The 27,284-nt window shown below is 52.7% G+C and overlaps 3 protein-coding genes and 1 long non-coding RNA gene across 8 annotated transcripts; 2 read left to right on the forward strand and 2 right to left on the reverse strand.

Annotated features, from left to right (window-relative positions):
• Positions 1 to 315: 315 nt before the first annotated feature.
• On the reverse strand, positions 316 to 17,072 carry AGAP2 (ArfGAP with GTPase domain, ankyrin repeat and PH domain 2). Of its 3 annotated transcripts, none has more exons than XM_011382893.2 (18): positions 16,609 to 17,072; positions 9,986 to 10,044; positions 9,284 to 9,371; positions 8,998 to 9,083; positions 8,704 to 8,851; positions 7,603 to 7,737; positions 7,155 to 7,264; positions 6,565 to 6,723; positions 6,320 to 6,406; positions 6,131 to 6,235; positions 5,524 to 5,686; positions 5,226 to 5,345; positions 4,351 to 4,479; positions 3,012 to 3,160; positions 2,812 to 2,902; positions 2,473 to 2,695; positions 2,099 to 2,354; positions 316 to 1,921 (listed from the first exon to the last, which is right to left on the reverse strand). In XM_011382893.2, exons 1-18 carry the CDS (start codon positions 16,766 to 16,768, stop codon positions 1,679 to 1,681), a joined length of 2,511 nt encoding a protein of 836 aa, XP_011381195.1. In that variant the 5' UTR covers positions 16,769 to 17,072; the 3' UTR covers positions 316 to 1,678. The 3 variants fall into 3 exon arrangements, with proteins under 3 accessions (XP_011381195.1, XP_011381194.1, XP_023380523.1); XM_011382892.2 differs by lacking the exon at positions 16,609 to 17,072 and adding an exon at positions 11,772 to 14,252; XM_023524755.1 differs by lacking the exon at positions 16,609 to 17,072 and adding an exon at positions 10,999 to 11,697.
• LOC111732800 lies at positions 12,763 to 16,600 on the forward strand. Its single transcript, XR_002777713.1, has 3 exons — positions 12,763 to 12,894; positions 15,667 to 15,785; positions 16,190 to 16,600. It is a non-coding gene; the product is annotated as an uncharacterized LOC111732800 (long non-coding RNA).
• A 1,729-nt stretch (positions 17,073 to 18,801) lies between the features above and the next one.
• On the forward strand, positions 18,802 to 21,795 carry TSPAN31 (tetraspanin 31). 2 transcript variants are annotated; one of them, XM_011382895.2, is made up of 6 exons: positions 18,802 to 19,119; positions 19,644 to 19,811; positions 20,051 to 20,131; positions 20,479 to 20,610; positions 20,887 to 21,000; positions 21,105 to 21,795. In XM_011382895.2, the coding sequence occupies exons 1-6, from the start codon at positions 18,847 to 18,849 to the stop codon at positions 21,177 to 21,179; spliced, it is 843 nt and encodes a 280-aa protein (XP_011381197.1). In that variant the 5' UTR covers positions 18,802 to 18,846; the 3' UTR covers positions 21,180 to 21,795. The 2 variants fall into 2 exon arrangements, with proteins under 2 accessions (XP_011381197.1, XP_023380525.1); XM_023524757.1 differs by lacking the exon at positions 18,802 to 19,119 and adding an exon at positions 19,220 to 19,405.
• On the reverse strand, positions 21,584 to 24,783 carry CDK4 (cyclin dependent kinase 4). 2 transcript variants are annotated; one of them, XM_011382894.2, is made up of 8 exons: positions 24,576 to 24,673; positions 23,896 to 24,129; positions 23,601 to 23,736; positions 23,316 to 23,483; positions 23,051 to 23,160; positions 22,741 to 22,791; positions 22,450 to 22,585; positions 21,584 to 22,216 (listed from the first exon to the last, which is right to left on the reverse strand). In XM_011382894.2, exons 2-8 carry the CDS (start codon positions 24,108 to 24,110, stop codon positions 22,124 to 22,126), a joined length of 909 nt encoding a protein of 302 aa, XP_011381196.1. In that variant the 5' UTR covers positions 24,111 to 24,129; positions 24,576 to 24,673; the 3' UTR covers positions 21,584 to 22,123. The 2 variants fall into 2 exon arrangements, with proteins under 2 accessions (XP_011381196.1, XP_023380524.1); XM_023524756.1 differs by lacking the exon at positions 23,316 to 23,483 and having other exon boundaries at positions 24,576 to 24,783.
• Positions 24,784 to 27,284: the final 2,501 nt, after the last annotated feature.

Genomic DNA, 27,284 nt, shown 5'->3' on the forward strand with positions numbered 1-27,284 from the left:
CTCACATCTCCAAGCAGCCCCCTCCCCATCCTCTCCTCTAAGCCCCAAAGTCCTTCACAGAACTGGGGTCATCTTGGGAGTCAGTGACTTCTCTGCTCCCTGATTCCCCACTGCTGCTCTGACCTGCCTGTCTTCTTCCACTACATGAACCCAGAGCTATAGTACACGATGGAGTATCAGACCTATCACCTCTGTGCCCTTGGATACCACCCTGCCAGCAGCCCCAGCAGGAGGCACCTTCTGCTGGCCTTCTCCCACCTCCAGTTCCCCATTCCCTGACAGGCTTCTTCAAGAACAGACCAGCAGCTCACCCCCTAGACAAAATCACTTCCTCTTTAATTGCTGTTGAAGATTCACACCACCTGCCTCAGAGGAGATGGGGGCATTCCCCCCTGCCCCGCCCTCTCCCCTCCCCAGTCACCTGGTCCTTTGCAAAATATTTTAGCCAGGAAAAAAAAAAAAAAAAAAAAAGAAACCACTGACACAGACAGCCCAAGGACTGGGTTGATTGAGAGAGGCAGGGCTGGGCCAGGTAGGTCCACCCCACTACCGCCTTTCTGCGGATGGGGCAGGGGGCCTGGAAACCCTCCCAGCCACCTCACATACTCTTACCCTGGCTGGGAGGGATCATGGGGTTGAGGGGTAGGTCTGGAGCTGCTCCAGTGGGAGGGAGGGGCTGGATAGGAAGAATAGTGGGGGAGGGGTCCCATTGTAGGAGTGCCCCCTACCCCAGATCACCACGGGCGCTGCACAGTCACAGGTACGCAGTCACAGTCACAGACACTCACAACCCGAGAGCACCCCCACCCCACCCCACCCTCTTCCCACCCTTGGTTCCCCTACCCTGAAACACCCTCCCCAAGTCCCTGCCCGCCCGCCCCTTTGTTGGGGAACAAAGCAATAAATTACAAGGCCCCTCCCCAGTCCCCTTAGCCCTCTCCTGTTCTATCCCTTCTCCCTCCCAAGATGGTAGTGAGGAGGGACCTAGGCTCTTGGCTCCCCCAGCCCTTTAGCTTCCATCCATGGGTGGGTGTGGGGGGACGTCCTGATTTCCACTCCTCATGGTCCCTTTCACGGAAAGGGTTGGGGACCCCTCTACCCCCATAGGCAGCAGGGGTCCTGCCCCTCGCTGCCCTTCCCCCTTCACTAGGCAGTGAGATCAGCACGGAAGGGGTGGAGTCCGCGTATTAGCCCCAAGTCCTGGGGCTAGCACTCCCATGTACTAACCCCTCCCTCTGGGGTGGCGTTGCCCCAGGAGCCAGCCTGGGTATGTGCTCCCGCCCCTGTGGGATTTGTTGAGCACAGGCAGGACCGGGTCTTTCCGCCGCCCTTAGGGGACGCAAACGGGCATAGCCAAGTGCCCAGGAACAGGTACCACAGCGCGGGCATCCCTTTCCGCAAACACTGAGCGGGTAGACCCAGAGCAGTCCCGGTGTGGAAACAGTGGAGAAGGGGCGTGTTGAGCAGGGGTCTCCATGCCTTACTGGAGAGCGGGAGGTGAGTTTGTGTCTTCTGGGAGGCGTGGGGGCTGTGCCCTCGTGGGGAGAGTGGGGGAAAAAGTGCTCCCGTGGGGCGGGGTGCGGAGTGGAAAGGTGAGTGGGTGCATCTGTCCAGCGGTCCACCCGGTGCGGTCGTGCCCGGCCCGTGGGGGAGTGGGAGTGTCTCTCCCGCTGGACAACTATACCAGCGCAACCGGGGCGTCGGCGCGGCCCATGCTGGCGGCGCTACTCCGGCGGCGGGGGCTGGGCGTGGCGGTAATGCTGGGAGTGGTGGCCGCACTGGGGGTGGTGGCTGTGCTGCCGCCTTCCCCCGGGCAGCCATGCTGGAGGAGGATGTCGGCGCACAGCTGGCTTCCAGCCTGGCGGGCGTAGAACAGCGCCGTGCGACCCTGCGCGTCGCGGGCAGCCACATCCGCGCCGTACTGTAGAGCAGAAACGGCAGTGTTAACTGTGCAGCCATGTGGGGCCACCCTCGCGCCGCTTCCCAAGATTTCTAGGACTACTTCCAGGGTCCCTTTGGGAATACCAGGCTTCCCCAACCTGGCCGTTTCAGAGATGGAGCCCTCAAAGGCCCCTTTACCCATTCCCCACTAACGTACCCAGAGCAGCAGCTGCGTGATGACAACGTGGGCGAGCTCCGCCGCCAGGTGAAGTGGGGAGCGAAGCTGTGGGTCCTCTACGCTGGTGTCGAGCGGCCCGTGTCGCGCATGGGCCAGAAGCAAGAGAACAGCGGCCACGTCCTGGGCTTGCACAGCGGCCCACAGCTGGCGGCCCAGCGGCTCCTCAGGAGTGCCCAGCGGGGCCAGGAACAGCAGCTGCTCGTATTTGGCGCGAATCCATGACTCACGCTCCTCCCTATAAGACCAGGGATCAATGGGAAGGGTTCTCGGGACCCCCAACCAGGACCCCTGCTCCCTACACAGGCGACTCTCTCGGGAGACCATCTACAAACCATCTGTTACTTCACACATACCGCGAGGAGTCCCGCGTGGGTTTAGAGCGGCCCCGCGTGTCGCTCTCCCACACACGGTTGGCCATATCGTTGCCAATGGCTGTCAGCACCAGGGTCAGCTCCCGCGGCCAGTCGTCCAAGTCCAGTGAGCGAACGCGGGACAGGTGCGTGCCCAGGTTCCGGTGAATGCCAGAACACTCGATGCAGATGAGTGCCCCCAGGTTCAAGCTGGCCCACGTGGGGTCTGGGGACGGAGTGCAGAGGTTGGCTCCCTCCTGAGCAGCAAGGGCACCCGGGCATTCGCCAACTTCAGCGAACCACACTCCCTCCCAGGCCCCTCCACTGCCCCCTTGCGCTCACTGGGGGCCCCGCAGTCCACGCAAATGGAGTTCCCCTTGGCGTTCCGGATCGCCTGGATGGCCACAGCTTCACTTTGGCTGTCTGTGCGTAGCTGCAGAAAGGGTTGGGGGTTATTATTGACTCTCCCTCTGAGCCTCTCTCAGGACTCCTCAGACACTCACCTCTGCTTTCTCTCCTTAAACGCCCCCCGCCTCCATTACCTTGACCTTGCTGCTTTCACAGCATTGCAGACTGGCTAGGATCTGACTCTCAATTGCTTGGACCCAGGCATCCCGCTCCTCAAAACTGGCTGCCTCAAAGTGCCACGTCTGACCAGTGCTGGACACGATCAAGAACTCGAAGTTTTCCTCTGGGTGGGAGGATGGGATGCGGTCATGAGGAAAAGAGTTCAAACAGAGGCCGCCTTCCCCGAACCCTTCCTCCCTCATGTCCATCCCAAGCCCCTGGGATTGAGACAACGGGCTGGGGAAGCAGGGGTCGGGGAGAGCAGGAAGCCCAAGCACATGCAGGGGAAGGCAGGGGCACCCCCACCCCTCTGCACCCCAGCTGAGCGCCCCTCCCAGCTCCCGCTCGTTACCTGCTTTATAAATATTTCTTAAACTACCAAAGGATTTTAGTTTCCACATTTTGCGCTTGGCTGGTTTCCCGAAGCGAAGGAGATAGAGATAGAATAGAGAGCAGAACAGAGAAAGAGACCAAGAAAGGAGATAAAGTGGCAGATGGAGAGACAGAGAGAGAGAGAGAGTGACAGAGAGTGCCAGAGACAAAGCAGGACAGACAGATGGGGAGAAAAAGCAGAACTAAAGTCAGTGGCCCCAGAGCAGAGTAGAGCAGAAGCCAAGAGCCATGAGAGTAGGCAGATCTGGAACCTGGGTCTGAGCACCCAGCAGAGAGCAGGGGCGGTGGGGACCAGTTATCATGACCAGTGAAAAGCCGGGTCTCTGGGAGGGGAAGGGATGGTCATGATCTGAGTAAACACTGGGAAAGAGGACAGAAGGTTGGTCACAGGCATGGGATGAGGGGAGTTGGGGTTCAAGAGAGGGTCTCGAGGGTCTGGGGGCTTCTCTGGGGGCAGGAGTGAAGATCATTGTGGTCAAGGGCTGTCAGGGGAACTTTATCATGGGAAGTTACTGGGAACAAGGGCGGGGTGTCACAGAGTCCAGGAGTTAAGGAATCAGTAGTGGACATTGAGGTCAGGGGCTGAGTCCCTGGGGGACATGGAGCTTCTGGGGGCTGGGATGGTAAATGGAGTTGAAGGCAGGAACAGGAACTAGAGGGTCATTAGGAGAGGAAGCAGGAGCCATAGAGTTATGGGGGTCATTGAGCATAGGGGCTGAGTTCTACTGGGGCAAAAGGCAATGGAAGGAAGGACAAGGGCTGAAGGGTATCCATCCATTTTTTCACTAAATTATGTGCAAATTGGTAATGATAGTCAAGCACTCAGCTCAGGCACTTTTCCTCTTGCAGGAACTAGGCCAGGGATCTGGAGTTGGGAGTGAGGGTCCAGGGTGGGAGTGCAACTGCCCACCAGGGCCTCACCTTCAGCCTGCCCAGCTGAGCCTTCGGTCTTGGATGGTGTTGTCAATTTTTTCCTTCTCTGCTTCTTCACCATGGGAGAAGGAGGGGGTTCCCGACTCAGGGGGCTCAAGTCTCCAGATGGGGTACAGTCTTAGGGGGAGGGATACAGTTGCCTCAGTTGCTTCCTCCACAGATTTCCTGATTTTTCCATAGCCTGTTTCCTCTCCTGAACTAGCTTTGGCATTTTAGAGTCCCCCTCCTCAACTGTCCCACTTCAGGAGGTCCCCCTTAATGATTCCTGAGGAGGTGAGCTGATGAGTGGTTTAAAGTCAGACCCGCACTCAGATCCTGGCTCTGCCACTTACTGGCCTTGAGACCTTGAGCAAGTCGCTTAATCTTCTGAGCCTCAGTTTCTTCATCCCTAAAATGGGGATAATAACCTTGACCTGACAAAGTTATTGTGAGGATCACTTGGTACAATGTTACTTGCTATTTTAAGTAAATAAATAAATAATAAATTTATATTGTATTTCCAAATACCAATGGCTGACTACATGCTGGACAATGTTCTCAGTTTGTTTAAGCCTCAAAGCAACCCTCTGAGGTAGAAACTTATCTCCATTTTATACATGAAGAAACTGAGGCATGGAGGGGTCAAGTAACTTGCCTAAGTGGTAAGCCAAGATTCAAATTCAGGCAGTTTAACTCTAGAACCCACTGTCTTAACCATTATGATAAACAGGGTATGACTGAGCTTGGTGCCTGGTACCCAGTAGATGCTCAATATGTCTACTCATGCATTGATTCCAGGCTCCGAGCTTCCTCTCAATTTCATTTCCCACCCACATCCCATTTGGATCTGGAAAACAGTGGATGGAGGATGGATCCTCACTGACCAGTACTGAGGGCTCGGGCCAAATTCCGGTCTGGCTTCAGCAGGTGTTTGGATGTCTGGTCTGGTGGTGGCTGCAAGGAGCTGGGGCTGGGGCTTGGGCTTGGGGCGGGAGTAGTGGCTTCTGTTGGAAAGGAAAGAAGATAAAATCCCAGTGAGCCACTCAGTCTCTGGGCCGCATGCCCATGTGGCCCCTCACCCACCTTCCTGCTTATCCAATCCCAGCCCCTACTTCCCTACTACCCCTCCTTTTCCCCTAGCCCTGGCAACTCTCCTACCTCTTTGTCATGAGCCCTACTCACCAGGGCCTTCACCCATCTGGACAGTGCTCATGTCCTTGACCAGCCCATTGATGCTGGCTGAGGGGCCAAAAGCAGAGATGGCCCGTGGGGGCCGCTTGCCAGGGACTTTGACTGTTGTTCGTAGCAAATCCATCTCCTTGCCATGAGTACTGTGGATGTAATCCTGGAGGGTCATAGGGATTGAGAGTGTAGGGAAAGTTGGGGTCCTTGGTGGTGCTAGGAAGCCGGCCAATAGTATGGGCTAGAGAGGGACTGGAAAGGGGGCTCTGGGAGCTGACTGGGTGGGGATGAGCTTCTATGGGATAAGCCCAACAGACTTGGCCCAGCATTGTCTCCATAAAGCATTCCCTGATTGGCCTGCCAGGTAGAGGTCCTTTCTCCATGCTCCACCACTAGACTGCAAGTTCCCAGGGAGATATATTTACCTTTCCCTCCCCAGCATGGGCACATGGGAGGTGCCTAATCTTTTAACTTTCTTGCTAAACTTAAGAGAATAGGATTAGAGCTTCCCAGAAATGATGTTGGTGATTGTTAGAGGCACAGACTCATAGAGCTGGAAGGGAATCTAAGGCCAGCCAGTATGGCCCACCCAGTCTCTGCCACTCACATTAATGCTGGGGTGGTAAAGTAAGAAGCCGTTACTAGACAGGGTCACATATTTCTTCTTCCATTCTTTGTTCAAGGAGTTGCCACTTCGCTTTAGTAGGAAGCTCTGTAGTATGAAAAGAGACGTGTGAGGGAAAAGTCAGTTAAGATCAGCTACCCCCAGCCTGTCCTCAGCCCCTGGACCACCCACCTGTTTGATGGGGATAGCTCGCCCACTCCCTGTTGTCTCTCCCCGACTGTCCAAGCTCCGCTTCTCAGAGTCACTGCCCCGACGATTCTAGAATGGTTATTGGCATCAGTTAGAGGATGAAGGGATACACTGGTAAAAGGACATGGAAGACAGATGAATAAAGGCCCAACAGAGAGGTCTAGGGACCAGAGAAGATGGGCAGGTAACGGACAGGAGGATGAGGGGAGGGTCAGCATATCCAATACCGCAAAAAGGCTGGTCCGGCGCTTGGCTGCCCGGTGCAGGGACCCTGGCGTGCTCAATCCAGCCACTGTAGCTGCCTCAGCTCGGAGCTCCCGGTGACCAACATTGGGTGAGGATGGGAGGGAAGAAGAGTAGTCGCTAGTGTGGCCCCCATTACTAGCCTGGAGGCAGATGGAGAAGTCAGAACAGCTGAGATGCCCCCACCCCACCAAGCTACAGTTACATCTAGTTATGAAAAATCGAGAAATTTCTTGATCTCATCCCCACTTATTTACATTATCATTAATAACAAAACTCACTGACATTGTCACAGTGCTTTAAATTTTACAAATGTTGACTTCACAAGTTTTATGACATAATTTTCCTGACAACCTTGGGAGATTTTGGTGACTTGTTCAAGGACATTGCAAAGTGTTTGAAACCTTGTTGCTTTCCAGTCCAATGCACTTTCTACAAATGGTATTACTATCATTTCCCTCTGCCTCCCCCTATACACACAATCTCACTGGGTACTCTGTACCTGTCCTTGGATCACTGGCCACTCCTCTGAATCTTACCAGCCCGTCTGTGAACCCTGACACCCCCAACTCACCTGCCCAGCTACAGGAGTGGAAGCAGCTGAGTGGCTTGGGGAGCTGGGCAGAGATTTGCAGGCAGCCAGAAGCTGTTGCTGTTTGCGCAAGGTCACCACCTTTTGGGCCACTGAGGGAGGAGGAGGGAAAGGCAGCATGAGCAGGGCAGATACCCAAGAACACCCTTTGATGCCCAGCTTTGAGAAATCCCCAAGAAATAACATAGGCCCCAACTTCCTTGTCACTGTGGCCTTCATGCCACCTGTGGCCTTGCTGGCACCTCCAGCCCAGAAAGACCTTGTGGCTATTAAGCACAGCTTCTATGACCTTTCTGATCCCTCCTTCCTCCCACACAGACTAATGTCCTATCTATCCCCTCATGGAGAGAGGCCTGGATATGAGACCTCTAAGAATATCTCATGCCTCTAGCTCCCTGCTTCCCACATGTGCAGGGATCACCACACTCACCCTCCTGGAAGACTCGGTCCACATTGAGTCCATAGGTTGCACAAGTCTCATAGTAGCTGCAGCGTTTCATATCTGCACATAGAGCTCTGGCACGAGCATCGCCCACAACCCGAGGGGAGGAAGCACTGATCCTGTCTGAGGGGACAGGAAGCAAGCAGGATTGGGGCCCCTTTCTCACTTTTCCTGCTTTCCTTTCCTTTGGGCTCTAGTCCCAGGCTGGACCCACGGGAGAGAATACCTCTCTTGTGACCCAGTGGAATGGAGTGTTTTTTGAGTGCTGGGCTCAGCCCACATGCCCAGCTGCAGTATGAATAGGCTCTTCAAAGAATACTCCAGAGTTCACTGGAGCTTCCTGACAAGGTCTGAAATGGCTGAGACTCACTAGTGATAATCACCCTGTCCTGCAAATCCAATGAACCCTGAAGGGAGGACTCCTGGCATGTGAACTAGGAAAAGGTTGAATGCCACAGGTGGACTGCTCACTCTGCAGCGGGAAACCAGGAGGCAAGCGACAGGTGGAAGCAGGCACCTGCCGAATAGGCATCCAGACAGAAAGTCCTGCCAGCTCAACACAAGTGGGTAGTAGAAAAGGCTTTTCCTACCCCTGGGAGAGAGTGTGAGTGCCTTTGAATCACTTTGAGAACTAAAAGGTTTCCTGCCCTTCTGTGTTTTCTCCATCATTTCATTTGTGTTTAGTCTTCGTTTTTAGATAAACACCTTTGAAAGGTGTCAGCCTGACCCAGCTGTAGCTAAGAGATGGAAAAGGCTTTCTATCTGCATTAGGGCCTGAGAGTTTGTGTTTCCCATGGTGGTGGCACTGGGAAATGGCAGTGTGAGAACACAAGGTAGGTGACATCTCAAAGGAATGAGCTGAGGGGACAGCTACTACTATAGCTTTCCTTTCCTCTCTAAAGAGTTCCCTTTTCTCTGCTCAGGTTTTGGGAAGTTTGTGTTGGTTTAATGACTCCCTTATCTAGAGACCAGGCTTCTTCCAGAAGGTAACTGGAAACCAAGTATCCATTTCCACACCTTGCCAAGTTCTTCCAAATGTTGGGCAGTATTCCAGTGGCCATCAGCAGTGCTTTCCCAGCCCCTCCTTACCTTGTGTCCCCACCAGTGCCAGCGCGAGACCTCCTCGTCCCTCCCCCCGAAGGGAGCTCAGCTGCCCATGGAGACGGCTCACGGCCTGGAAACTGTTCTCATCCTCCAGGCTGAAGACCAAGATCACAGCATCTGCCCAGCCTGAGAACTTGCGGGGGGTGAGGGAGCAAATGGAGGGTCAAACAAGTCCATTCCTCTAGGCACTATTCCCAGGGAGACCTGGGAAATCAGAGCCCTCTCCCTCGGCCAATGCTGATCCCAGCCAATCAGCCTACTCCAAACCTCACTCCTCACCTTGGCATCAGGTGCCCCAGCTTCCTCTCGGATCAACACTAGATGAGTCTGTCCATCCACCAACATCTCTTTCTTGTGTTGCTCACCTGTCCAGAAGGGTTGAAAATGGTAGTAGATCAGAAGTCACAGGTCACTAGACCTCCCCATGTTCCCTCTACCTTAGCTATCATGGCCTCATCCTTCCCTCTGGTCTCCATACCTGCCTCGTCATTGATCACACTGCCTAGTCATTGATCCTGGATCCCTGACCCCAATCCTTAGTTTACTATGGCTCCTGAGAACTCACTCTCTGTCTTCTCCAGCACCTGGTATGAACCGGTCAGGAATCGATGGATGAGTGATGACTTCCCACTCCTGGCGTCGCCCAGTACACCCTGAGAACAAGGTTAGGGAACAGAGATTGTGGGAATTAAGAGGCAAGATGCTTGGGTCTGGACACTCCAGAGAACTTAATAAATCATCCAAAGAGGGTCCTTCAGGGCCTGGGTGACAGTTGGTCAGGAGAGAGCATTAAGGAGGATCCGGCCAGCAGTGTGCCAAGATATGATCCCAAGCTCAAAGTGGACCACAAGTTGAAGAATGTTAGGAACTCAGTACGGAGTGTGTGCGTGTGCATGTGCGTGTGTGTGTGTGTTTGCTGTTTAGAAAACTTAGCAGCTGTGTGTATGGTGGGCCTGGGGGAGGCAGTACATATCACAGCCCTAAACAGTGGAAAGTTTTACTCAGTTCTAGACAATAGAACATGAAAGGTTAAAGGAGCAATGCCAGAAATGAGGGGAAGCCATGGACAAATAGGAAAAAAGAGACTAGAGAAGAAAAGTTGTGAGAATGTATCAAGCCCCAGGAAGGTGCTATGAAGGTAGAATCTCTGGAGAACTGGAAAACTACTCCCCATTCTCAGAGAGAGGGGATGGAGAAAGGGAAAGAGTTGAGAGTGCAGTGGACAGGAGAACAGCCTTCCTACAGACAAGAGAGCTGGGTTACCTACCAGGCGCAGTTCAGGAATGGAGCGGCTCAAAGTCCATTCCTGGCTATTGACCACAGCCTCTGTAATGGGAAAGGAGCCATAAGATGGGATGCTCCAGACCGAGAAGGACTCCCAAACCTCAGCCACCCCTCTTCCTTTTGCAGCTTTGCTTAACCTTCAGGACCCTGCCTGGGCTGGAGAGTTGTGTGAAAAAGCCAGGTTTGAGAGTGGTCCCCAGTCCTCCCATCCCAGCCAGCTCTCCCTACAGCTGTTGCTGCCGCTCAGTGGTTGCTTAGCAACGGAGCCAGCAAGACGAAAATACTTCAGTTGGCATCTCCCTTAAAACACATCCTCAAACGTAGGTCTCTGCCCCAGACCGGAGGACTAGAGCTCTGACAACAGCAGGTTCTTCCCTCTGTCATGGGGGAAAATAGAAAAGGGTCTCCTCCCCACCGGCCTGTCTGATTCCCAGGGCAGACCCTGGGAGGAGAGGCTAAGACGCAGAAAGGAGTAGGTCTTCCTCAATTTCCATTTTACAGAAGAGAAACTGAGGTGAGGGATATCCTTTCCCCTTTTCAAGGTCAGTGGCGCGATGGCCCCTGACCCCTTTCCACAGTCCAAGGAATGCTGCTTAGATATTCTATGCCTCCCTCCCATAATCCTACCCAAAATCACCCTCCAAAAAAACTGTAGGGAAGGGTTCCATTCCCTGGCCGAGAGAAGCCACAGGCCTGGCGGAGTAGGGGGGTGGATGGATGCTCCTTCCGCCCGCCGAGTCCAGCCCCCGCTCCTGACACTGGCCGGACGTTCCCGGGGCGCCGCAGCTGCGGCGGGAACTCTGGGATCCGGAGCCATCTGCTCCCACCCGCTCCGCAGCCAAACCCCGGGACCGCCCCCGCTCCTCCCGGACCTGCCTCCCCTCCGGGAGTGTGAGCCGAACCATGAGTCCCCCGCCTCACTTCTAGAAGAAAAGAAATAAAGACAGACCCCCGGGAAAAAAAAAAAAAAAAAAAAACCAAAACAAAACCAACTACCTTTTCCGTACCCCCTCCTAAGACTCCAGGGAGTAAGAATTGCCTTTGCAGCAGTTCCGCCCACTTGAGTCACTCCCGGTCAGCCCCCTGGGGGTTTCAACGCTACTCTGGGGCTGGGGTGGGCAGTAGGGAAGTGAAGCTTCCTATCCACCCCCTCTCACTTCACATTCAAATATTCAGCATGATCCAGCCCACAAGCACTCCCGTACTGCCCAATCCGCCTTTACTGCATGGAAAGAAACAGAGTCCCTCCCTACTGCTTCACTAGCCTGCTGCCTGCTCTCAGCTCAGGGGAAGACCTGCCCCTGGCGAGGAGCTGCCTGCAAGGTCACTTTCATGTCACTTTGCCCCAAGAGCTCAGGAAAAGCTGAAGCTTCTTATTCCCTTCACCTTCACTGTCCCTCTGGGCAAGGCAAAATCCTGTTTCCATGTTCCCCGAGTCTAGCTGAAGCTGGAAGTGGAGTCTGGGGCTTCTCTGGGAGCAATTTCTTATTTACTCTGACCAAGGGCATTATTTTCCCAGAAAGCTCTGAGTCTTTCTGAGTCCTTTTGAAATCAAGTCATCTCTCATGTCGCACAATGTAACTACTCACCCCCCACCCCCCATCAGGACCTCTTATTCTTTACCCCAATCCTTGGCAGAAGTGAGCCTTGTTCCTCTGCCCACCCAAAAGAGAAGCTTCTCTAGTTTACTTCTGCACATGGCTCCCCCACCCCAAGCTAAGCATTCCAGGTGCCCTCCCCTCCCGTTCTCAGGCCCTGGTCCTACTCACTAGGGGAGGTGCGGAGCTCTGCGCCCAGCAGCTCCTTGGACCCGCTGCCAGAAGACAGGCCCGGGGGTCCAGGAGGGGGCCCGGAGCCAGGAGGCCCCCCTGTGCTCTTGGTGAAGATGCCGCTGATAAACTTAAGCATTTTGCGATCTCGAGTGGATGCTCGGCCCCCCTCCCGGCCCCGTTTCAACCCCGGAGCTGGAGGCTCCAGAGTGATTGGAGGTGCAGGCCCAGTTGGCTGCGCGGAAGCGGCGGTGACAGAAGTGTCTGGAGCCGGGGGTGCTGGGACGGTTAGCGGTGGAGGAGAGCTGGAAGGCGGTCCCGGGTGCAAGTCACTGTTGTCCAAGGTCTTACTCTTGCCTTTCCTAGGGGACAGCTTCCCTCGGGCTCCCGGTCCAGCCCCGACCCCAGCAGAGGTCGTGGCTGCGGCTCCCCCTGCCCCGGCGACAGCGGCGGCGGCGGCAGCAGCAGCAGAAGCTCCAGTCCCAGCGCTGCTCTTTGACCCCTTGACCCTGGGTTTGCCCTCGCTTTCGGGCCATGACAGGCGGCTACCCGCGCCTTTGCCCCCGCCGGCCTTGACGCCACTCGTGGTCACGGTCTTGCAAGGCTTGGGAGCGGGTGGAGGAGGCGCCACCTTAAGCCTCCGGCTGCCGGTGCCAGGGTGCGGGGAGGACGAGCCAGGGACGCCGCCGCACGCCCTGCCTTCGGGTTCCGGGCCCCCCCAGCTCGGGCTACTGAGCAGGGGGCGCCGGGAGGAGGTAGGGGCGCCCCCAGGCTTGGGGTCGGGGCTCAGTCCCCCGGAGAGCGGGGGGCCAGGAGGGGCGGCCCAGAGGGACAAGCGGCGGCCGGGAGCGGGGGAGACGGGGCGGGCCGGACTGGCCGGAGCTGGGGACAGGGCGGGGGGCTCGGTGCCCCCAGCGCCCGCGCTGCTTGTGCTGATCCACAGCGCATCCTGCCGGTGGAAGAGACGCTCGTGCCGCTTCTTGCCCGGCTCCTCAGCGCCTCGGGGGCTGCCAGGATCCCCGGTCTCTGCACCTCTGGTCCCGGGGGTGCCTGCTGTGGCCACAGACGGAGAAGGCGGCGGCGGAGGCACCGACTCGAGCTTGACCAGGGTCAGCGAGATGAGGTAGGTCGTTGTCCGGCGCTGAAGCGCGCCCGCGCCCCGGCTCATGGGGCCCAGAGACCCCAGAGCTGGGGAGGGGAGGGGACTCCCCCGGACTGCCTCAGGGGGGCCCGGCCATGGGGCCGCCCTGCTCGCTGCCCCCAGCCCCCGGACCCCGCTGAGCCCCCGGCCCGGCTCCGCTGTCGCCGCCGCCTCCGCCGCCTCCGCTTGCGCCCCCCTCCCATCACACGGGGCGTCCCCTCCCCATGCTCCCCGCCCTGCGCCCCCACCCCGTTGGAGCCCCGGGACCTTGGTGCTGCTCCAGGGAGGCGCGCCGGACCGTGCACCCCGGCTTGGGTGGGGGCGCTGAGATGAGTAGGGGAGGATGAGGAAGACTGTAGTGGGGGCAAATAAGGGAGAAAGAGGAAAAGGGGGCAGAAAAGGGGGACCCGAGGCTGGGAGAGAAGAGGAACCAGTGCGGGGGAGGCAGGGGCGGGGAATTGGACTCAAGGGACAGGGGCTGCGGATGGGGGTCGGCGAGGGGTGTTTTAGGAGGGTGGGAAGCTAATGGGGCCGGTCGTGCGGGGGATTCGCAGGGGCGCGGGGAGGATGCTGGGGATGGAGATACAAGCGCCGGCGGGGGAGGAAGGAGGGAAGCCAGAGGGGGTGGGAACCCACAGGTCTGGGGTCTGGGAGGGGAGGGGCGTGAGATCCTGGCGAAGGGTCCGGGGGGCTCGCCGGGGCTTGGCTCTGTCCGGATGCGCGCTGTGTCCGGGCGCTCCCCAACATTGATGAGGAGGCGGCCCCCGCCCCCTACCCTATCTCTCTTCCCCCCCGCTCCCCACCTTCTCTCCACCAGCAAGGCTGTGAGCGAAGGCGGTTCAAAATCCAGGACTGGATTTTCCTCCCAAACCCTGGACTGGATTTCCTGGAACTTGGACTCACCTACTCCAACAATCTAGCCCCCTCCCCTAGCATAACACAATTAGGGAGCACGATTGCTGAGTGTGGCATTTAGGAACAAGGGTAAAAATTAGTTATGGGTGGACAGTCCGCGGCAAAAACGGAGCAAATTCGTGGGCACTGCCAATTCTGGGAAGCTGAAGTGGAAAGAGAACCCTGAAATCCCTTTCCCAGGACCCCATGTCTCCCCTAGGTACTTGCACATATTCCATTCCCATGACCCAAGCCCCTCACCCACCTCCACCCCCCACACGCAGTACATTGATGGGGCCACGACTTGAATTCAACTGTCCCAAAGTGAACTTGGAAAATGTTCCCAGGGGATGGAGACAAACATGGAACTTAGAAGGATAGGAAGGAGGGGGATGCCTCAGGCAGCGAGAGATCTGGGGGCTCTGAGGAGCCCAGGCCAACAAGTGAATCAAAGGCTCCAGCCCAAGGTGGAAGGAGAGGAATATGTCTACATACTGACAACCCCCCCATACCAAAATGCATCTGGTCTCCATAGCAACTGTAGCTCCAAGAGTGCCTCAGAAACAGCAGGGATAAGCGGAGAGGAGGGATTAGTGTGTGTGGAGGTAGTGGTGGGGGTCTGCCATGAGACTTGGGGTTCAAGGAGGCACTACCCTCACACCTGGTTACCCACATGTGGGGTATTTAAAGCCCCCAATATAAGGAACAACTCAGTTGAGGCAGTTGGAGCTGGATTCTTTTGGGTTCCCATTCAGTCTCCTGAGGTTTTCGGGGTGGGGCTCTTTTAGAAGGTTAAAGAGGAGATAGAATGGAAAATGGCTGCTCTGTATCTCTCACTCCTGTAGAGACCCTGGGGTTCAAGGCTCACTGTCTTCCAATCTAAGGTGAAGGATGAAGGGGTTAGGCCCATGGAGAACTGAGGCTGAGACCCAGCAGGGGTGGGATGAGAGTAGAGAAGGCCTCCCGGCAGCCTTGGAGACCCCTCCCCTGGACTCGGATAGTCTCAGCATTCCCCTAATTTGGCGTCCCATCCTCCTGACGCAGCCGAGACTATAATAGTGCTGTCGTGGGCGGCTCTTGGAGGCAGGAGCCTGCGGTGCACTCGGCCTGGTAGGGGGTGAGAGTGGGGGACGGTACCAGGATGCTGGGTGCCCTTTGTTCTCCTCAAGACCTGTACTCAATGCCTCTGGGGGCCTGTCCCCAGGTCAGCAGCCTCTCTTCCCCGTCCCCCCACTCCACCCCCTGCCCCCCTTGTGTAGATGGATGACACCATCCCCAAGACAAAAGACCCTTTTGTAGTTTTTTCTGAAAGAGAGAGTAGAGACTTGTTGATTCTGGCTTAATTTTTCTTCCTTCCATTGTTGGTCTCAGTTTTCCTTTATATACAATGGGAGCAGAATCCTGACTCTTAGGGAAAGAGTGGAACAAATCACTTATGAAGAGTCTTCTCAGAGATTTCTTCACTCCCTCCTTTTCCAGAGCTAAGTAAGCAAAGCTCTTCTACCTGGATCTAAATTTTTATCTGCCCTCCACCTTTTTTTCTACAGGGGTGGGGCTTGGAGTTCCTCCCTATGAGGCTCCATGGGGCCACTCCTCCTAGGTCTGCCTTTCCTACCAATAAGGCTGTAGGGAAGGCATCAGCTGTAGTTCTTGGCAAAGGTTGGGGGACAGGAGGTAAGAGGGGCACTAGCCTCAGAGGGACAATGGGAAGATGTTCAGCCTGTTCCCTTTACAGCCTGAACCAAACTGTTCCTTCCCCCCAAGTTATGTTCTGGTGGTCTTTACCATCATAGAGATCTGGCAGGAGGTATCCTTTACGGAAGGAATGATCTCTTGACTGTTTCCACCCTCCACTCACAGGTAGGCAGCTAAGAATGGAGAGGCTGGGAGAGACCAGGATATGATGGAAGATATGCTTCTCCCAGACAGTTTTCATGAGCGAAGTAGCCTGCTTTTGCTAGCTCTTTGCCACCTCAGAGGTGAGTAAGATGAGAGCAGGCCAGAAACAATATCCAGTTCCATCAGTTCCTTAGTGGTGGGGCCTTGTGGATGGATGAGCTGTTCCTGCCGGGGCCCCACCACAGGATTGAGGGCTGGGGTGGGCAGGAGGATGTGGCGGCTGGTGTTGCCATGGCAGCACTTCCTCCCTGTGTTGTCATCACTTGCTCTAATGGCACTAAGGAGGTAGAGCGGAAGGTGTGTGGGGGGAAGACAGGAACAGGAGCATGGGGAGGAGAGGAGACCGAGAAGAATCCTGGGGACTTCTCTGCACTTTGAGGGCATGAGCATGCTGTGTGAGTGTGTGCCTGGGAGCCTGAGAGTCTCTGCGTGGTGCATTTCAATGTGTGTGTATGTATGTATGTGTGTGTGTTTCTCTCTACAGCTGGAGAACAAGAGGTCACTGATCCTTTGTGGGTCCTGGGAATGAACATATTATCCAGTCCCAGAACCTCCTGCCCCAGACTGTTTCCTGCCCCAGATTCCCCAGGCAGGGTTCGAGTCTACCATGGGTCTGTCACGACCTGTCTTCCTCATGCTCACCCATTTCTCCATTGCCAAGAAAGTCATCTCAGCAGTGACCTGTATTTTGATCCCCTGGGAGAAGGATCAGAGTTGGGGAAAGAGTCCATGACACCTCCCATGTATTTTTCCATCCTTTCCAAATGTATTCTTCCCCCCAGTCCCAGCCCCATCTTGGGGACTAGGAAGTGGCTGATTGGGAAATGATGTATGACCTGGCAAATCCTTCTATGCCCTTGCTGGTCCCCAATACACCTAACTTGGAGCCAACTCTTCTCTTACCTCGTATGCTGTTCAGTGAGGCCTGGATGCTGTCTCGAAGTTCCGGGTCACCCACCTTCTCTGCCAGTTTCCTGAGGCGGCTTAGAGCTTGCTTGGCCACCTCATGTCGTTTGACTTCTGCTCTCACTGCAGCTACAGCCAGCTGCCTCTGGGCAAGCATGTTGCCCAGACCTGTCTGGCCAGGCTAACAACAGCCTCTAGTCCTGAAGCCCATGGCCCTGTAGCCCCCAAACCCCAGAAGGCCCCTTCTGCTGTGCCCCAGAACTCCCCGCCCCTGCCCGGCTTCCGTCTGTAGGCCTCACTTCCTGACTGGTGAGTTTCAAACCCACAGCCTGGGACAGCACTACCTCCTGTACCTCCCACCCCCTCTAGTGTTGGCCCATCAGCTCTGCCAGCCAGGTTCTGCTATGATTCTCCAGCCAGGTGGATGTCGAGACCTTAACAAGCACCCTAGGGCCTCCTGTGGGAGGTGGCTAATTAAGATGAGTGTTGGTGCCGGGAGAATGCGGCAAGCCAGATCCCAAGTGCAATCCTAAACTCTTGGTGACCTATAGACTTGTGTTCGGTCTGAAACTCTCACAAGAATCTATATACACTTGGCTTGTCACTCTTATAGCCCTGTAGTACAGTTTACAATTGTACTCACCACCCACTCTACACATCCAAAGAGCTTGCGTAATTATATCTTGCAATGTAACTTTTCCTCAGTCAGCTATCCCACTGTAACCATCTCCTGGAGAAAACAGGTTATAGAGGACAGTAACATATAACCAGACAAAACCACCATGCTCTATCTTCAATTACATCCATAATAATTAACGTGTCTATAAAACAACAGTTTACAACACACCTTCATATGTATCATCTTCATGACAGGCCTGAGGGGTAAGGTTATTATCCCTAGTCTGCAAAGGAAACTGAAGCTCAGAGAGGCCAGTAGCATGAAACAAAAATATGGATCTAGGTCTTCTGATTATAATTCCGATACTCTTTTCATTACACAACTCAACAAAGATGCTTGACAATCAGTCCCTTTAATCCCTAATGCTATTGTCTTGCCCTGGATTTAGGGCCTGACAGATAAGAGGGTGGATGAAGAATTGAAGGACAGAATGAATATGCACAGGGGATGAGGAGGAAATGGTAGTTTGACCTAATCACTTTGTTTCAGGACTCAGACCTTTCTAGCTCTGCCAAATGTCTCTTCTCCTGTATGTTTTTTGATATTAATTTATGAAGGACAGGAGATTATAACTATGTGAATAGTTCTGTAGTTGGAGATAAGAGAATTGAGGTTGAGATTACTTGCTAGAAAATGAAAAATAGTCCAAACAATAATAACTAACATTGAGTGTTTACTATGTGCCTGGTACTGTCCCAATCATTTAATTCTCATAACAATCCAAGAGGTAGGTGTTTTGTTATTTATCCCCATTTTACAGATAAGAAAACGGGCACAGAGTGTTTAATTAACTGACCAAAGGTTACACACAAAGGTAGTGTGTCAAAGCATTTATTCAATAATAAACATATGTTGATTAACCATGATGCCCACCCTACAGTGAAAATGTGGAGACTCCTCCTTCTCGTCAGATTTATTCATATTCCAGACCCCTCCTTTTGTCATTTTTTGCAAGCCCTGGATCAGGCATTTATTCTGAAGACATCCGGCACACCCATGTCTGTATCTGTGGCTTTGTCCCTTACGAAAATATAGATCTAGGTCTTCTGATTATAAGAATGCACCAACGGAGGCTACTGTTTTTCACATTTAATTTCTAGCATATTGACACTCGTTAAGAGGGGATATGGAACAGGACGTGTACTAGTTAGACATACTTGCAAATGTGTGAGGCCTGAGGACTTGCTCAGTTTTACTGTGCCCAACCGGTGGCCTCTGTGGTCAGGCTAAATAGCTCAATATTTTTGTTCCTCTGGGTGTTCTCGAGTGTGACGCAAGAACAACATACATTGGCGTCATCATGAGGTCACTGCAGGACAAGTGGGAAAGCGGAGGGGAAGGGCGCTCCCTCGAGGGGAGGGCCCTTCTCTTGCCTTGCCCGCGAAGCCGCACTTTCTCATCAACCAGAACCTCCTCCAGCTGCGGCCACGGAAAACTCCGCTTTCAATCCGGGGTTTTGAAGTTTAGGCTCTGATCCCTAAGAGAATCTCTGCAAGCCCTGCCTCCAGTTTTAAGTTTCATCCTATAAAGAACCCGGGAGGCGGGTTAGTGACGCAATGCAGATTGATTGGCGTTCAGTCCATCACCGTCCTGGATTAGCCCTGAGTTTTGCCAATCTAGAGGCAGGGGTGGGACGGTGCAGGCGCAGAGAATTGGGTTTGGCTGGACTAGATTTAAAGAGACAGAAGCTGTCCGGGTCCAAGAAGACAGCCCTAAGACCCTCTCCCCAAGTGCTTGGGACCTTTTGGGTCCCCATAGCTGGGGAGATGGTTTGCGGCGGCTTTGCCTGCTCCAAGAATGCGCTGTGCGCGCTCAACGTGGTGTACATGGTGAGGTTTTGGAGGTGGGGAAAGCTACGAGGAAAGGCGAGTGCGGAGAATCTCTAGGGGACTTCCGGTGGGGAGGGGGTGTACTGGGGGTTCCGGGAAGATTCCCGGGAACTTCCGGCAAAGAGGAATTCCTCGGGACTTCCGTGGGAAGAGGGGAGACTTCCGGTGATCAGAGGGTTAGTTTGGGGGTGGGGAGAATGAACTGGGACTGTAGGCACAAAGGCCCATCCCTTCTTCTTGTGAACTTCAGTTTCTCCCAAAAGAGAAGTGATGGACGAAGCTAAAGGTTCGGTTTTTATATTCAAAAATTACTATCCCTGCCACCTCCCCCCTGCCATCCCAGCCATTCTGACCTCGGATGGGAGGAGTGCCCAGGGATGCTCCAGGTCCCCTTAACACCTCCTCTCCCTCATGTACACACAACTCAATTCTTTTTTTGTTGTTGTTCCGGGTGCCCTGTATGTTCTTTGGCTGTGCTGCACACTAAAATTCTGAGATGTCTCCTGCTTTTCTATTTCCTGTAGCTGGTAGGCTTGTTGCTCATTGGAGTTGCTGCGTGGGGTAAGGGCCTGGGTCTGGTGTCCAGCATCCATATCATCGGAGGAGTCATTGCTGTGGGAGTCTTCCTTCTTCTCATCGCTGTGGCTGGGCTGGTGGGTGCTGTCAACCACCACCAAGTACTGCTATTCTTTGTATCCTGAACTGAAGGATGGGGACATCAAGGTTGTCGGGAGGGCTGAGTGAGCTGGTTAGAAATTAGACCAGCAATCTTGGGAACGTCTCCTTGTCCTGCTCTATGAAACAAGAGCTGTTTTTATTGTTTTTAAGTGACATAGTTGTTTAAGTTCTATGACTAGATGAGATCAGATGGTTGTTACTGGTGGAACATAAAGGAATCTAGACCGTTTTTCCCCATAACTCTTCCTCTCAGTATATGATCATCCTTGGTTTAGTCTTCATGTTCCAGTTTGGAATCTCTTGGTCATGTCTGGCTATTAACCGAAGCAAACAGGTAAGAGGATGCCCTTTGAAGTACTTTTTTTCCTCTTCATAACCTCTAACTCCTTCCTATGTCTGGTCCCAAAGATCATTCTTAGGTCTACTATGTCCAGATTCTTGAGCTATTTGCTTTTTCTGGGATGTGTGGCTCATTTTCCAAGAGGATGATCTAGGACAACCTGACATGGATACTTATCATTGTGTGTGTATAATTGTGATTTCTTTTTTTTTTTTTCTGAGAGATGTTGGCTTCCTTTGCTGGACTAGGCAAAATGAAACAATCGAAATGAGAACAGATTTCAGGGGAATTCTTAAGGTTGGCAGCATTAAATAATTTCCTTCTGCCTATATATCCTCCAGACAGATGTTATCAATGCTTCTTGGTGGGTCATGAGCAACAAGACCCGGCATGAACTGGAAAGAAGTTTTGATTGTTGTGGCTTATTCAACCTCACAACCCTGTATCAACAAGATTATGCTTTCTGCACTGCAGTAAGTTGGCAGAGAAGGGGGAAGTAGGAAAATGCCCAAATTGGCAGATTTGAATTTGAATATGGTTGCCTCTCTCTAGTAGCTCTCTTGTATTGGAACTGTGTGCTGGTGGGAGGAGGGGGGATGGATACAGAGGCTAGAGAATTAGCTAAGTAAGATTTCAGTCTGTAGGATACTGATCTAGTAAACTTTTAGGGCCATTCACCATAGGTATTGGGATAGGGCAGCTTAGCAACTCTGTATCCTTCAAGTATACACATACATGTTTTATCCTAGATCTGCAAGAGTCAGAGCCCCACATGCCAGATGTGTGGAGAAAAGTTTCTTAAGCATTCAGATGAAGCCCTGAAAATCCTGGGAGGTGTTGGACTCTTTTTCAGCTTTACAGAGGTAACATTCTCCAGTTCCCTCATATATGCCATTTCCCTATAACTATAAGTCATGGCCCCAGAGATTCAGAATTGGCACTTATCTCTTTCCCTTTGCTTCTACAGATCCTTGGTGTCTGGCTAGCAATGAGATTTCGGAATCAGAAGGATCCTCGAGCCAACCCCAGTGCCTTTCTATGAGACTTTAGATCCTTCTGACTGCTCTTCTGTTCTACCTAAGCTTTCTCGTTCTCCCTTAGGGAAATTCAAGGGTCACCTTTTTTATTTGAGAAAAAGGCCCTTTGCCATTCCTTGAAGATGAATAGCAAGGCTTTCTGCCTTAAGATGTTTTAGTGGGAGCAAGCTTATAAGGAATAAAGAAAAACTTCCTCACTCGCTCTGAGTGGATATGGGAAGCTCCTGGGAATGCATGAGATGGGATGGGGGGCTGGAGTTATTCCTGGCTGTCTCCCCTTTTCTCCCTTCCCATGCTAGACCACCGCAACACATTGTGGCCTGGCTCCAAAAGGAAATCAGGGACAGAGCCAGGGAGAAAACCATGAAGAACTTTCTTTTAATAAGCAGGACCCAGTTTGGAGAAGTTATAAAAATAAAAGCCATTTATATTCCATATTCAAGGAGCAACTTAAATGTCTTATCTTCTCTTGCCAGTTGAGAGGCTCCACTGCCTATGCAGACCTTGTGACCTAAGGAGAATCTTTATAATTCTGCAGGGAAGTCCATCTTACAGATGATTTTTCCAAATCCCCAAGTGGCAAAGCCAATCAGAGGAAGAAACATTAAAAAAAAGACCATATTTCTTTGTTTTGTTTTGTTTTTTTTTCCGTATAAAAAAAGGATCCCTATATCAAGGTAGGGAAGGGGAGAATAAGGGACATGCATACCCCTTGCTATAAGGAAGTAGGGGGGCAGGAGAAAGATAAGCCTCAAAAGAAGAGGAGAGGGGAATGTCATTAAGGCAGCAAGATATTCTCTGTAAAAAGTTGGAGGCAGCATCTCCACAGCCTCAGTGATTAAAAGGCACAGAGTGCCTGCTTTCTCAGTGGGGGCTCTCCATTCAAGTGTTCAAAGGGGGGCAAATGACAGCTTCTCTTCTCTTGGTTCTGTTGCACCCACTCTGTTGCTCACTCTGGGTTACCTTCTGCCTTTTGTAGATAAGAATGCTGCAGGGCTCGGAAGGCAGAGATTCGCTTGTGTGGGTTAAAAGTCAGCATCTCCTGAGAAAGGAGACAAAGGTCAGAAAATCATGAAGATAAACATGACTTTTGCTCACTCCCAATAATACCAAGGAATGGCTATGTTCTACATCCCTCTTTGTAGATGGCCATTTGTAGCAGCAATAAAGACTAGCCCATCCACTGAGTCTCAGGAACCATGATGGTTTGGGTCCCTTTTCTACTGCTCCATTTTTACCCCAATCACACCCTGTGCCCATTCCCAAACCAAGTACCAGCAGCAGCTGTGCTCCAGACTCCTCCATCTCAGGTACCACCGACTGCACTGGACGGGGCCCTCTGGGGGAAAAGGCTCCCCGGGGTAGAGAGACATCTCGGGGCCAGTCATCCTCTGGGGGCAGCCCAATCAAGCTATGGAGAACAGGAGAACTCTGGTCGGGGGGTGGGGGGTGGTGCGGGTTGTTCTTCTCCAGCCCCCATCTCCAGGGGCAGAGCCAGTTGCCATCCAGAGCTCAGCAGAAAGAAAAAGACTCAGGGAAATTTCTTCCCCCTTGCCAGTCACTTACTCAAAGATTTTGCCTAACTGGTCAGCTTCAGAATTTCCGCAGAAGAGAGGCCTAAAGTGAAAAGACACAGAAGAGAGGCCTAAGGTATTTTCAAAGATATGGTAGTAGAATGATTATTGATTAGTGGCTAAAAAACAAAGGGTATAGCTACTAAAGAGATAAGTTCCTAACTCCAGGACATTTCAGAGCTTCTGGTTATGGACAAGGTGGTCAGTAATACTCAAGTGAAAGAATGGGCAGGGTAGGGATGTGGTTTATGAATAAGAGATTTGGGATATTCAATATAGTTCAGGATACTTGAGTCCCATACTTTCGACGAAACATCTCAGCGAAGATACAGCCAACACTCCACAAGTCCACAGGTGTTGCATACGTAGACTGCAGAAGAACTTCTGGAGCACGGTACCAGAGTGTAACAACCTAAAAGGATTAAGAGCGGAAAAGAGCCCTACGGGTTCCCATAAAGCACAAACTGCTTAACTGAAGTCACAAAGCACATACGTTCTCAACTGTTACGTGCAATTGCTCTCCTACCCCCAACCAGAACCCATTTTGACTATCAGCTTTCTACTGACCACAGGTGTAAGTGCCATCTGGTAGCTGTAGATTCTGGCCAGGCCAAAGTCAGCCAGCTTGACTGTCCCACCACTTGTCACCAGAATGTTCTCTGGCTTTAGGTCCCGGTGAACAATGCAGTTGGCATGAAGGAAATCTAGGCCTCTTAGAAACTGGCGCATCAGATCCTGGTTTGGAAGGAGGGGGTATAGAACTGGAGACTAGGCACCATACCTGAAATCACAACAGCTTCTACTACAAAGGTCCCAATGTACCACCTCTCAGCATCTGCCCACCCCACTCACCTTGATGGTCTCCACTGGCAAGCCTGGTGGGGGTGCCTTATCCAGATACGTCCTTAGGTCTTGGTCCACATGCTCAAACACCAGGGTCACTTTGGTTTCCCGGTCAGTTCGGGCTGTGGCACAGACATCCATCAGCCTAGCCAAAACAAATGGTCATTCTCTGATCAATCCCCTTTGGCCTCAATAAGGCCTCCCCTATTTCCTCTTTGTCCCCACTTCTCTCCTGACCACCGTTCCCCACCTATAGGTTATCTTTTCCCTTTTACTACCCACCCCCGACCCTCCATCTTCTCACCGGACAACATTGGGATGCTCAAAAGCCTCCAGCCGCCTCAGTAAAGCAACCTCACGAACTGTGCTGATGGGAAGGCCCCCTCCAGCACCTCCATTGGGAACTCTCACGCTCTTGAGGGCGACAAAGTGGCCACTGTGGGGATCACGGGCCTTGTACACCGTTCCATAGGCACCAACACCAATCTCAGCCACTGGCTCATATCGAGGGGTAGCCATTCTCAGATCAAAGGAGACCCTGCAATCACAGAGACTCCTATCACCGAAATTCCTTTCCAGAGTCCTGATAGTATGAGCCTGCAGCAACAAAGTTACTCCCACAAAAGACATTATAAAGACAACAACAGCATCCCGTCCCTTCTCCAATCTCCCATGAGGCCGGCCCGTCAGGTAACACAAAGACTCGTAACCCCAACCCCTTCAGTCACGTGAGGCCCTAGAATAAAAAATGCCTTTTCCTTTGGGACCGTCGCGCCTCGCACAAGGGAGATCCCACACGACACACCCCCTGCATCGAAGACCCTACACCTTCGTGACCTAAAATTACATCTCCGTACGACCACAAAGGACCAGATTACACCCTATCCCACTTCCCGCCCTCGAGCGACCCTTCCATAACTAGCTCGCGTAGGAAGCCATGGTGGACGAGAATGGTCTCCATTCCTGGGAAGGGGCTGCACTTACTTCACCCCGTGCCGGGAGCTGCGGGGGCGGCCCGTTATCGGGGCCCCGGAGACGGTTCCTGCGGCGCCATACACTTGAACTCTGTCGGGGGCAGCTGGACCCTATGGGCCAGACCATAGACACAGGCCGCAGGCTAGAGCGGCCCCCTTACCCCCCACCCTCACCATGTGACCAGCTGCCAAAGAGGCGCGCGGAAACCCGCGGGCGGGGGTAGGGGCGGGGCGAACGCCGGACGTTCGGGGAACGTGACCAACTACTCATGCGCAGAGGGGAAGGGGCGGAGGGGCGATGGCAGCCACGTGATCTGTTGCTATCACACGTGACCGCTTGACATTGCTCTGAGGGGCAGAGGTGTGGTTACGCGGCAGAGCACGTGACTAGCTGCCATTACCGAATGGGGGGTGGAGAAAATGAGGCAGGGTGGAGTCCAAGGAGGTGCCATGGCAACCTGGGCCACCCAGCTCTCAACTGTCCATTGCAGGCAGAGCCTGAGCGCTTCTCCGCTCTTACTACATGTCTCTTTCTCTATATGGGGGCGGGGAGGGTGTCAGGGGACGAGAGGTGGTGCTGTTGCCTTTCTGTTACATTGCCATTGGAGAACATACACTCATTTGTGTCTTTGTTTCATTCACTCATTCATTCAATTATTTTCTGAGTGCTTGCTTCCTATGTGAATATGGGGTATGGGGTCGTTTGTGAGGTTTTTTGGTATCTCTGTCACTAGCCCTTTGAAGTAGAGATAGGACTATCTGTAAAGATGTAGCGAACAGTGGGATCATATAAAATAGGGAGTAGACAATGACCATCTGAGGGCAAAATTAGGATTAAAGGACTGACGGAAGGCAGATTAATACAGTATTCCAACGTGAGTGGCAAGGTAATGTCCTCCTCTCTTCCCAACTTCCACCCCTCCCTAAAAGATTAAAGCAGAGACCACCAGATGCCTCTGGCAGAGAAGTTCTCAATGAGTGGGAGACAGGAATACTTGACTTTTAAGGTTCTTTTCAGCACGAAGATGTTGTATGTGTACGATATATACATCATATATAAACAGATGGATATATATATAGGAGTGAGCATGTGCAAGAAAGTTACCACCACCCAGACCACCATGTTGTATGAGAATGACTTGTGGCCTTCTGCAAATCTTGTGACTCATTATTTGGGGTCATTGTGTTTGTTTGTTTGTTTGTTTTTTTCCCCAGTGCAAGCTTTCTTAGTCCTTACCTCTGCCCAGAACGAAAAACTTTCCCAAATGGCCTCTGCTCACAGACACCCAGGTAGAAGACAGACGGTTTCTCTGGTTTTCCTGGCTCCAACTTCTTTATTTCCCAACTTTTTGAGGGGGTGGAAGGAAGGGAAGGAAGGGATCGGTATGTCATTTGTGAGAAATCATCTAAAATCTGAAACCTTTTATTACTCTATTTATTAGTTCTTCCGTCCTAACTTCTATTCTCCTTAACCATGTAGCTAAGGATGTAAGTGTTCCGGCTTGTGTTAACTATAAATCATGGTCTAGGGCAAAATGGAAGACATGTCAGTAGAGATTCCCCCTCTTTGCATTATGATAGTTACAGCTGTGAGCTCTTGCAGGTGAGGGCAGCTGGGACTAGTAAGAAAAACCTCAAGGTCTAAACTGGATAACTGGGCTTTTGAGGTGAATGTTTCATTGACTACCTTGCTAAGAGTGGTTGGTCTATAAACCTTCTGGAAAGCTAAGTGTCTCTGAGTGTATCAAACTTCCTTTCTACACCAGCAGAGTCCACTTCAGCCTCATCTTCCACAGAAGCCCACCACAGCTCACTGTCTTTAGAAGTCATCCTCTGTGTTGGCTTGGGTTCCAGCCCCTTTTTCTGATTCACTCATTCATCCATCCAAAACATTTGAGTACTTCATAAAAGCATTATTGCCCTTCATCACTTCGATTGAAGAGCCTTAGTTTGGCAGTCTGTCCCTGGTTCCATACCCTCCTTTCTCCTGTTAATTACTCTTTTACTAATTAACTTGTTTCCCAGTGTGTTTGACCCAATGGGTTCCCCTGGAATCCCTTTTCCCTCAGCGTTAGAAAGGGGAGGAGAGGGAGGTTGTAAGTAAAGCAGAAGTAATCTGATGGGGTAAAACTGGTTCTCAGGGTAAAGGCCCCCATAAAAGCAAAGAGCTAAGTGTGTGTGTGTGTGTTGTTCACTTTAGTGTAATGTGGTGAGGGCAAGAGAATACCAGGGAAGACTCATGCCTTTAGCACTCCTGTTTCCCTTGCTCACTTACCTTCCTCACACATTACAATCGCATACTTCCTTTCCCATTCAATCCGATTTCATTCTTTACACACGCATCTCTTCCACAGTCCCACACACCATGCACACTTCAGTCTTTTGTGTAAAAGTGTTTATTGCTTGAGTCCATCTCTTGTTCACTTACCTCTCTCATACCTCGGACCCCTGCATACCTCTTTCTTTGCACACTCCCATTTTGCACAAGCCTCTCCCTCTCTGATGCACCTGCGTCTTTGACCACTCACCTTCCATTCTCACTCGCTCACTCCCCTACCCCAGTTCACACCTATTCTTCTACCAGTGTGCACACTCCCCTTTCTTGGCCACTCCCCTCCCTCTATTCTCCTCAGGGCTCGCACACTCGCCCCCGCCTCTGGGGACACCTGCTAGTGCGGGGCAGGGCGGGGATGCGCAGCCGCGGCCACTTCTCCTCCTT

The sequence above is a fragment of the Pteropus vampyrus genome, unplaced genomic scaffold (genome assembly GCF_000151845.1).
Source record: "Pteropus vampyrus isolate Shadow unplaced genomic scaffold, Pvam_2.0 Scaffold493, whole genome shotgun sequence".
Lineage (NCBI taxonomy): Eukaryota > Metazoa > Chordata > Mammalia > Chiroptera > Pteropodidae > Pteropus > Pteropus vampyrus.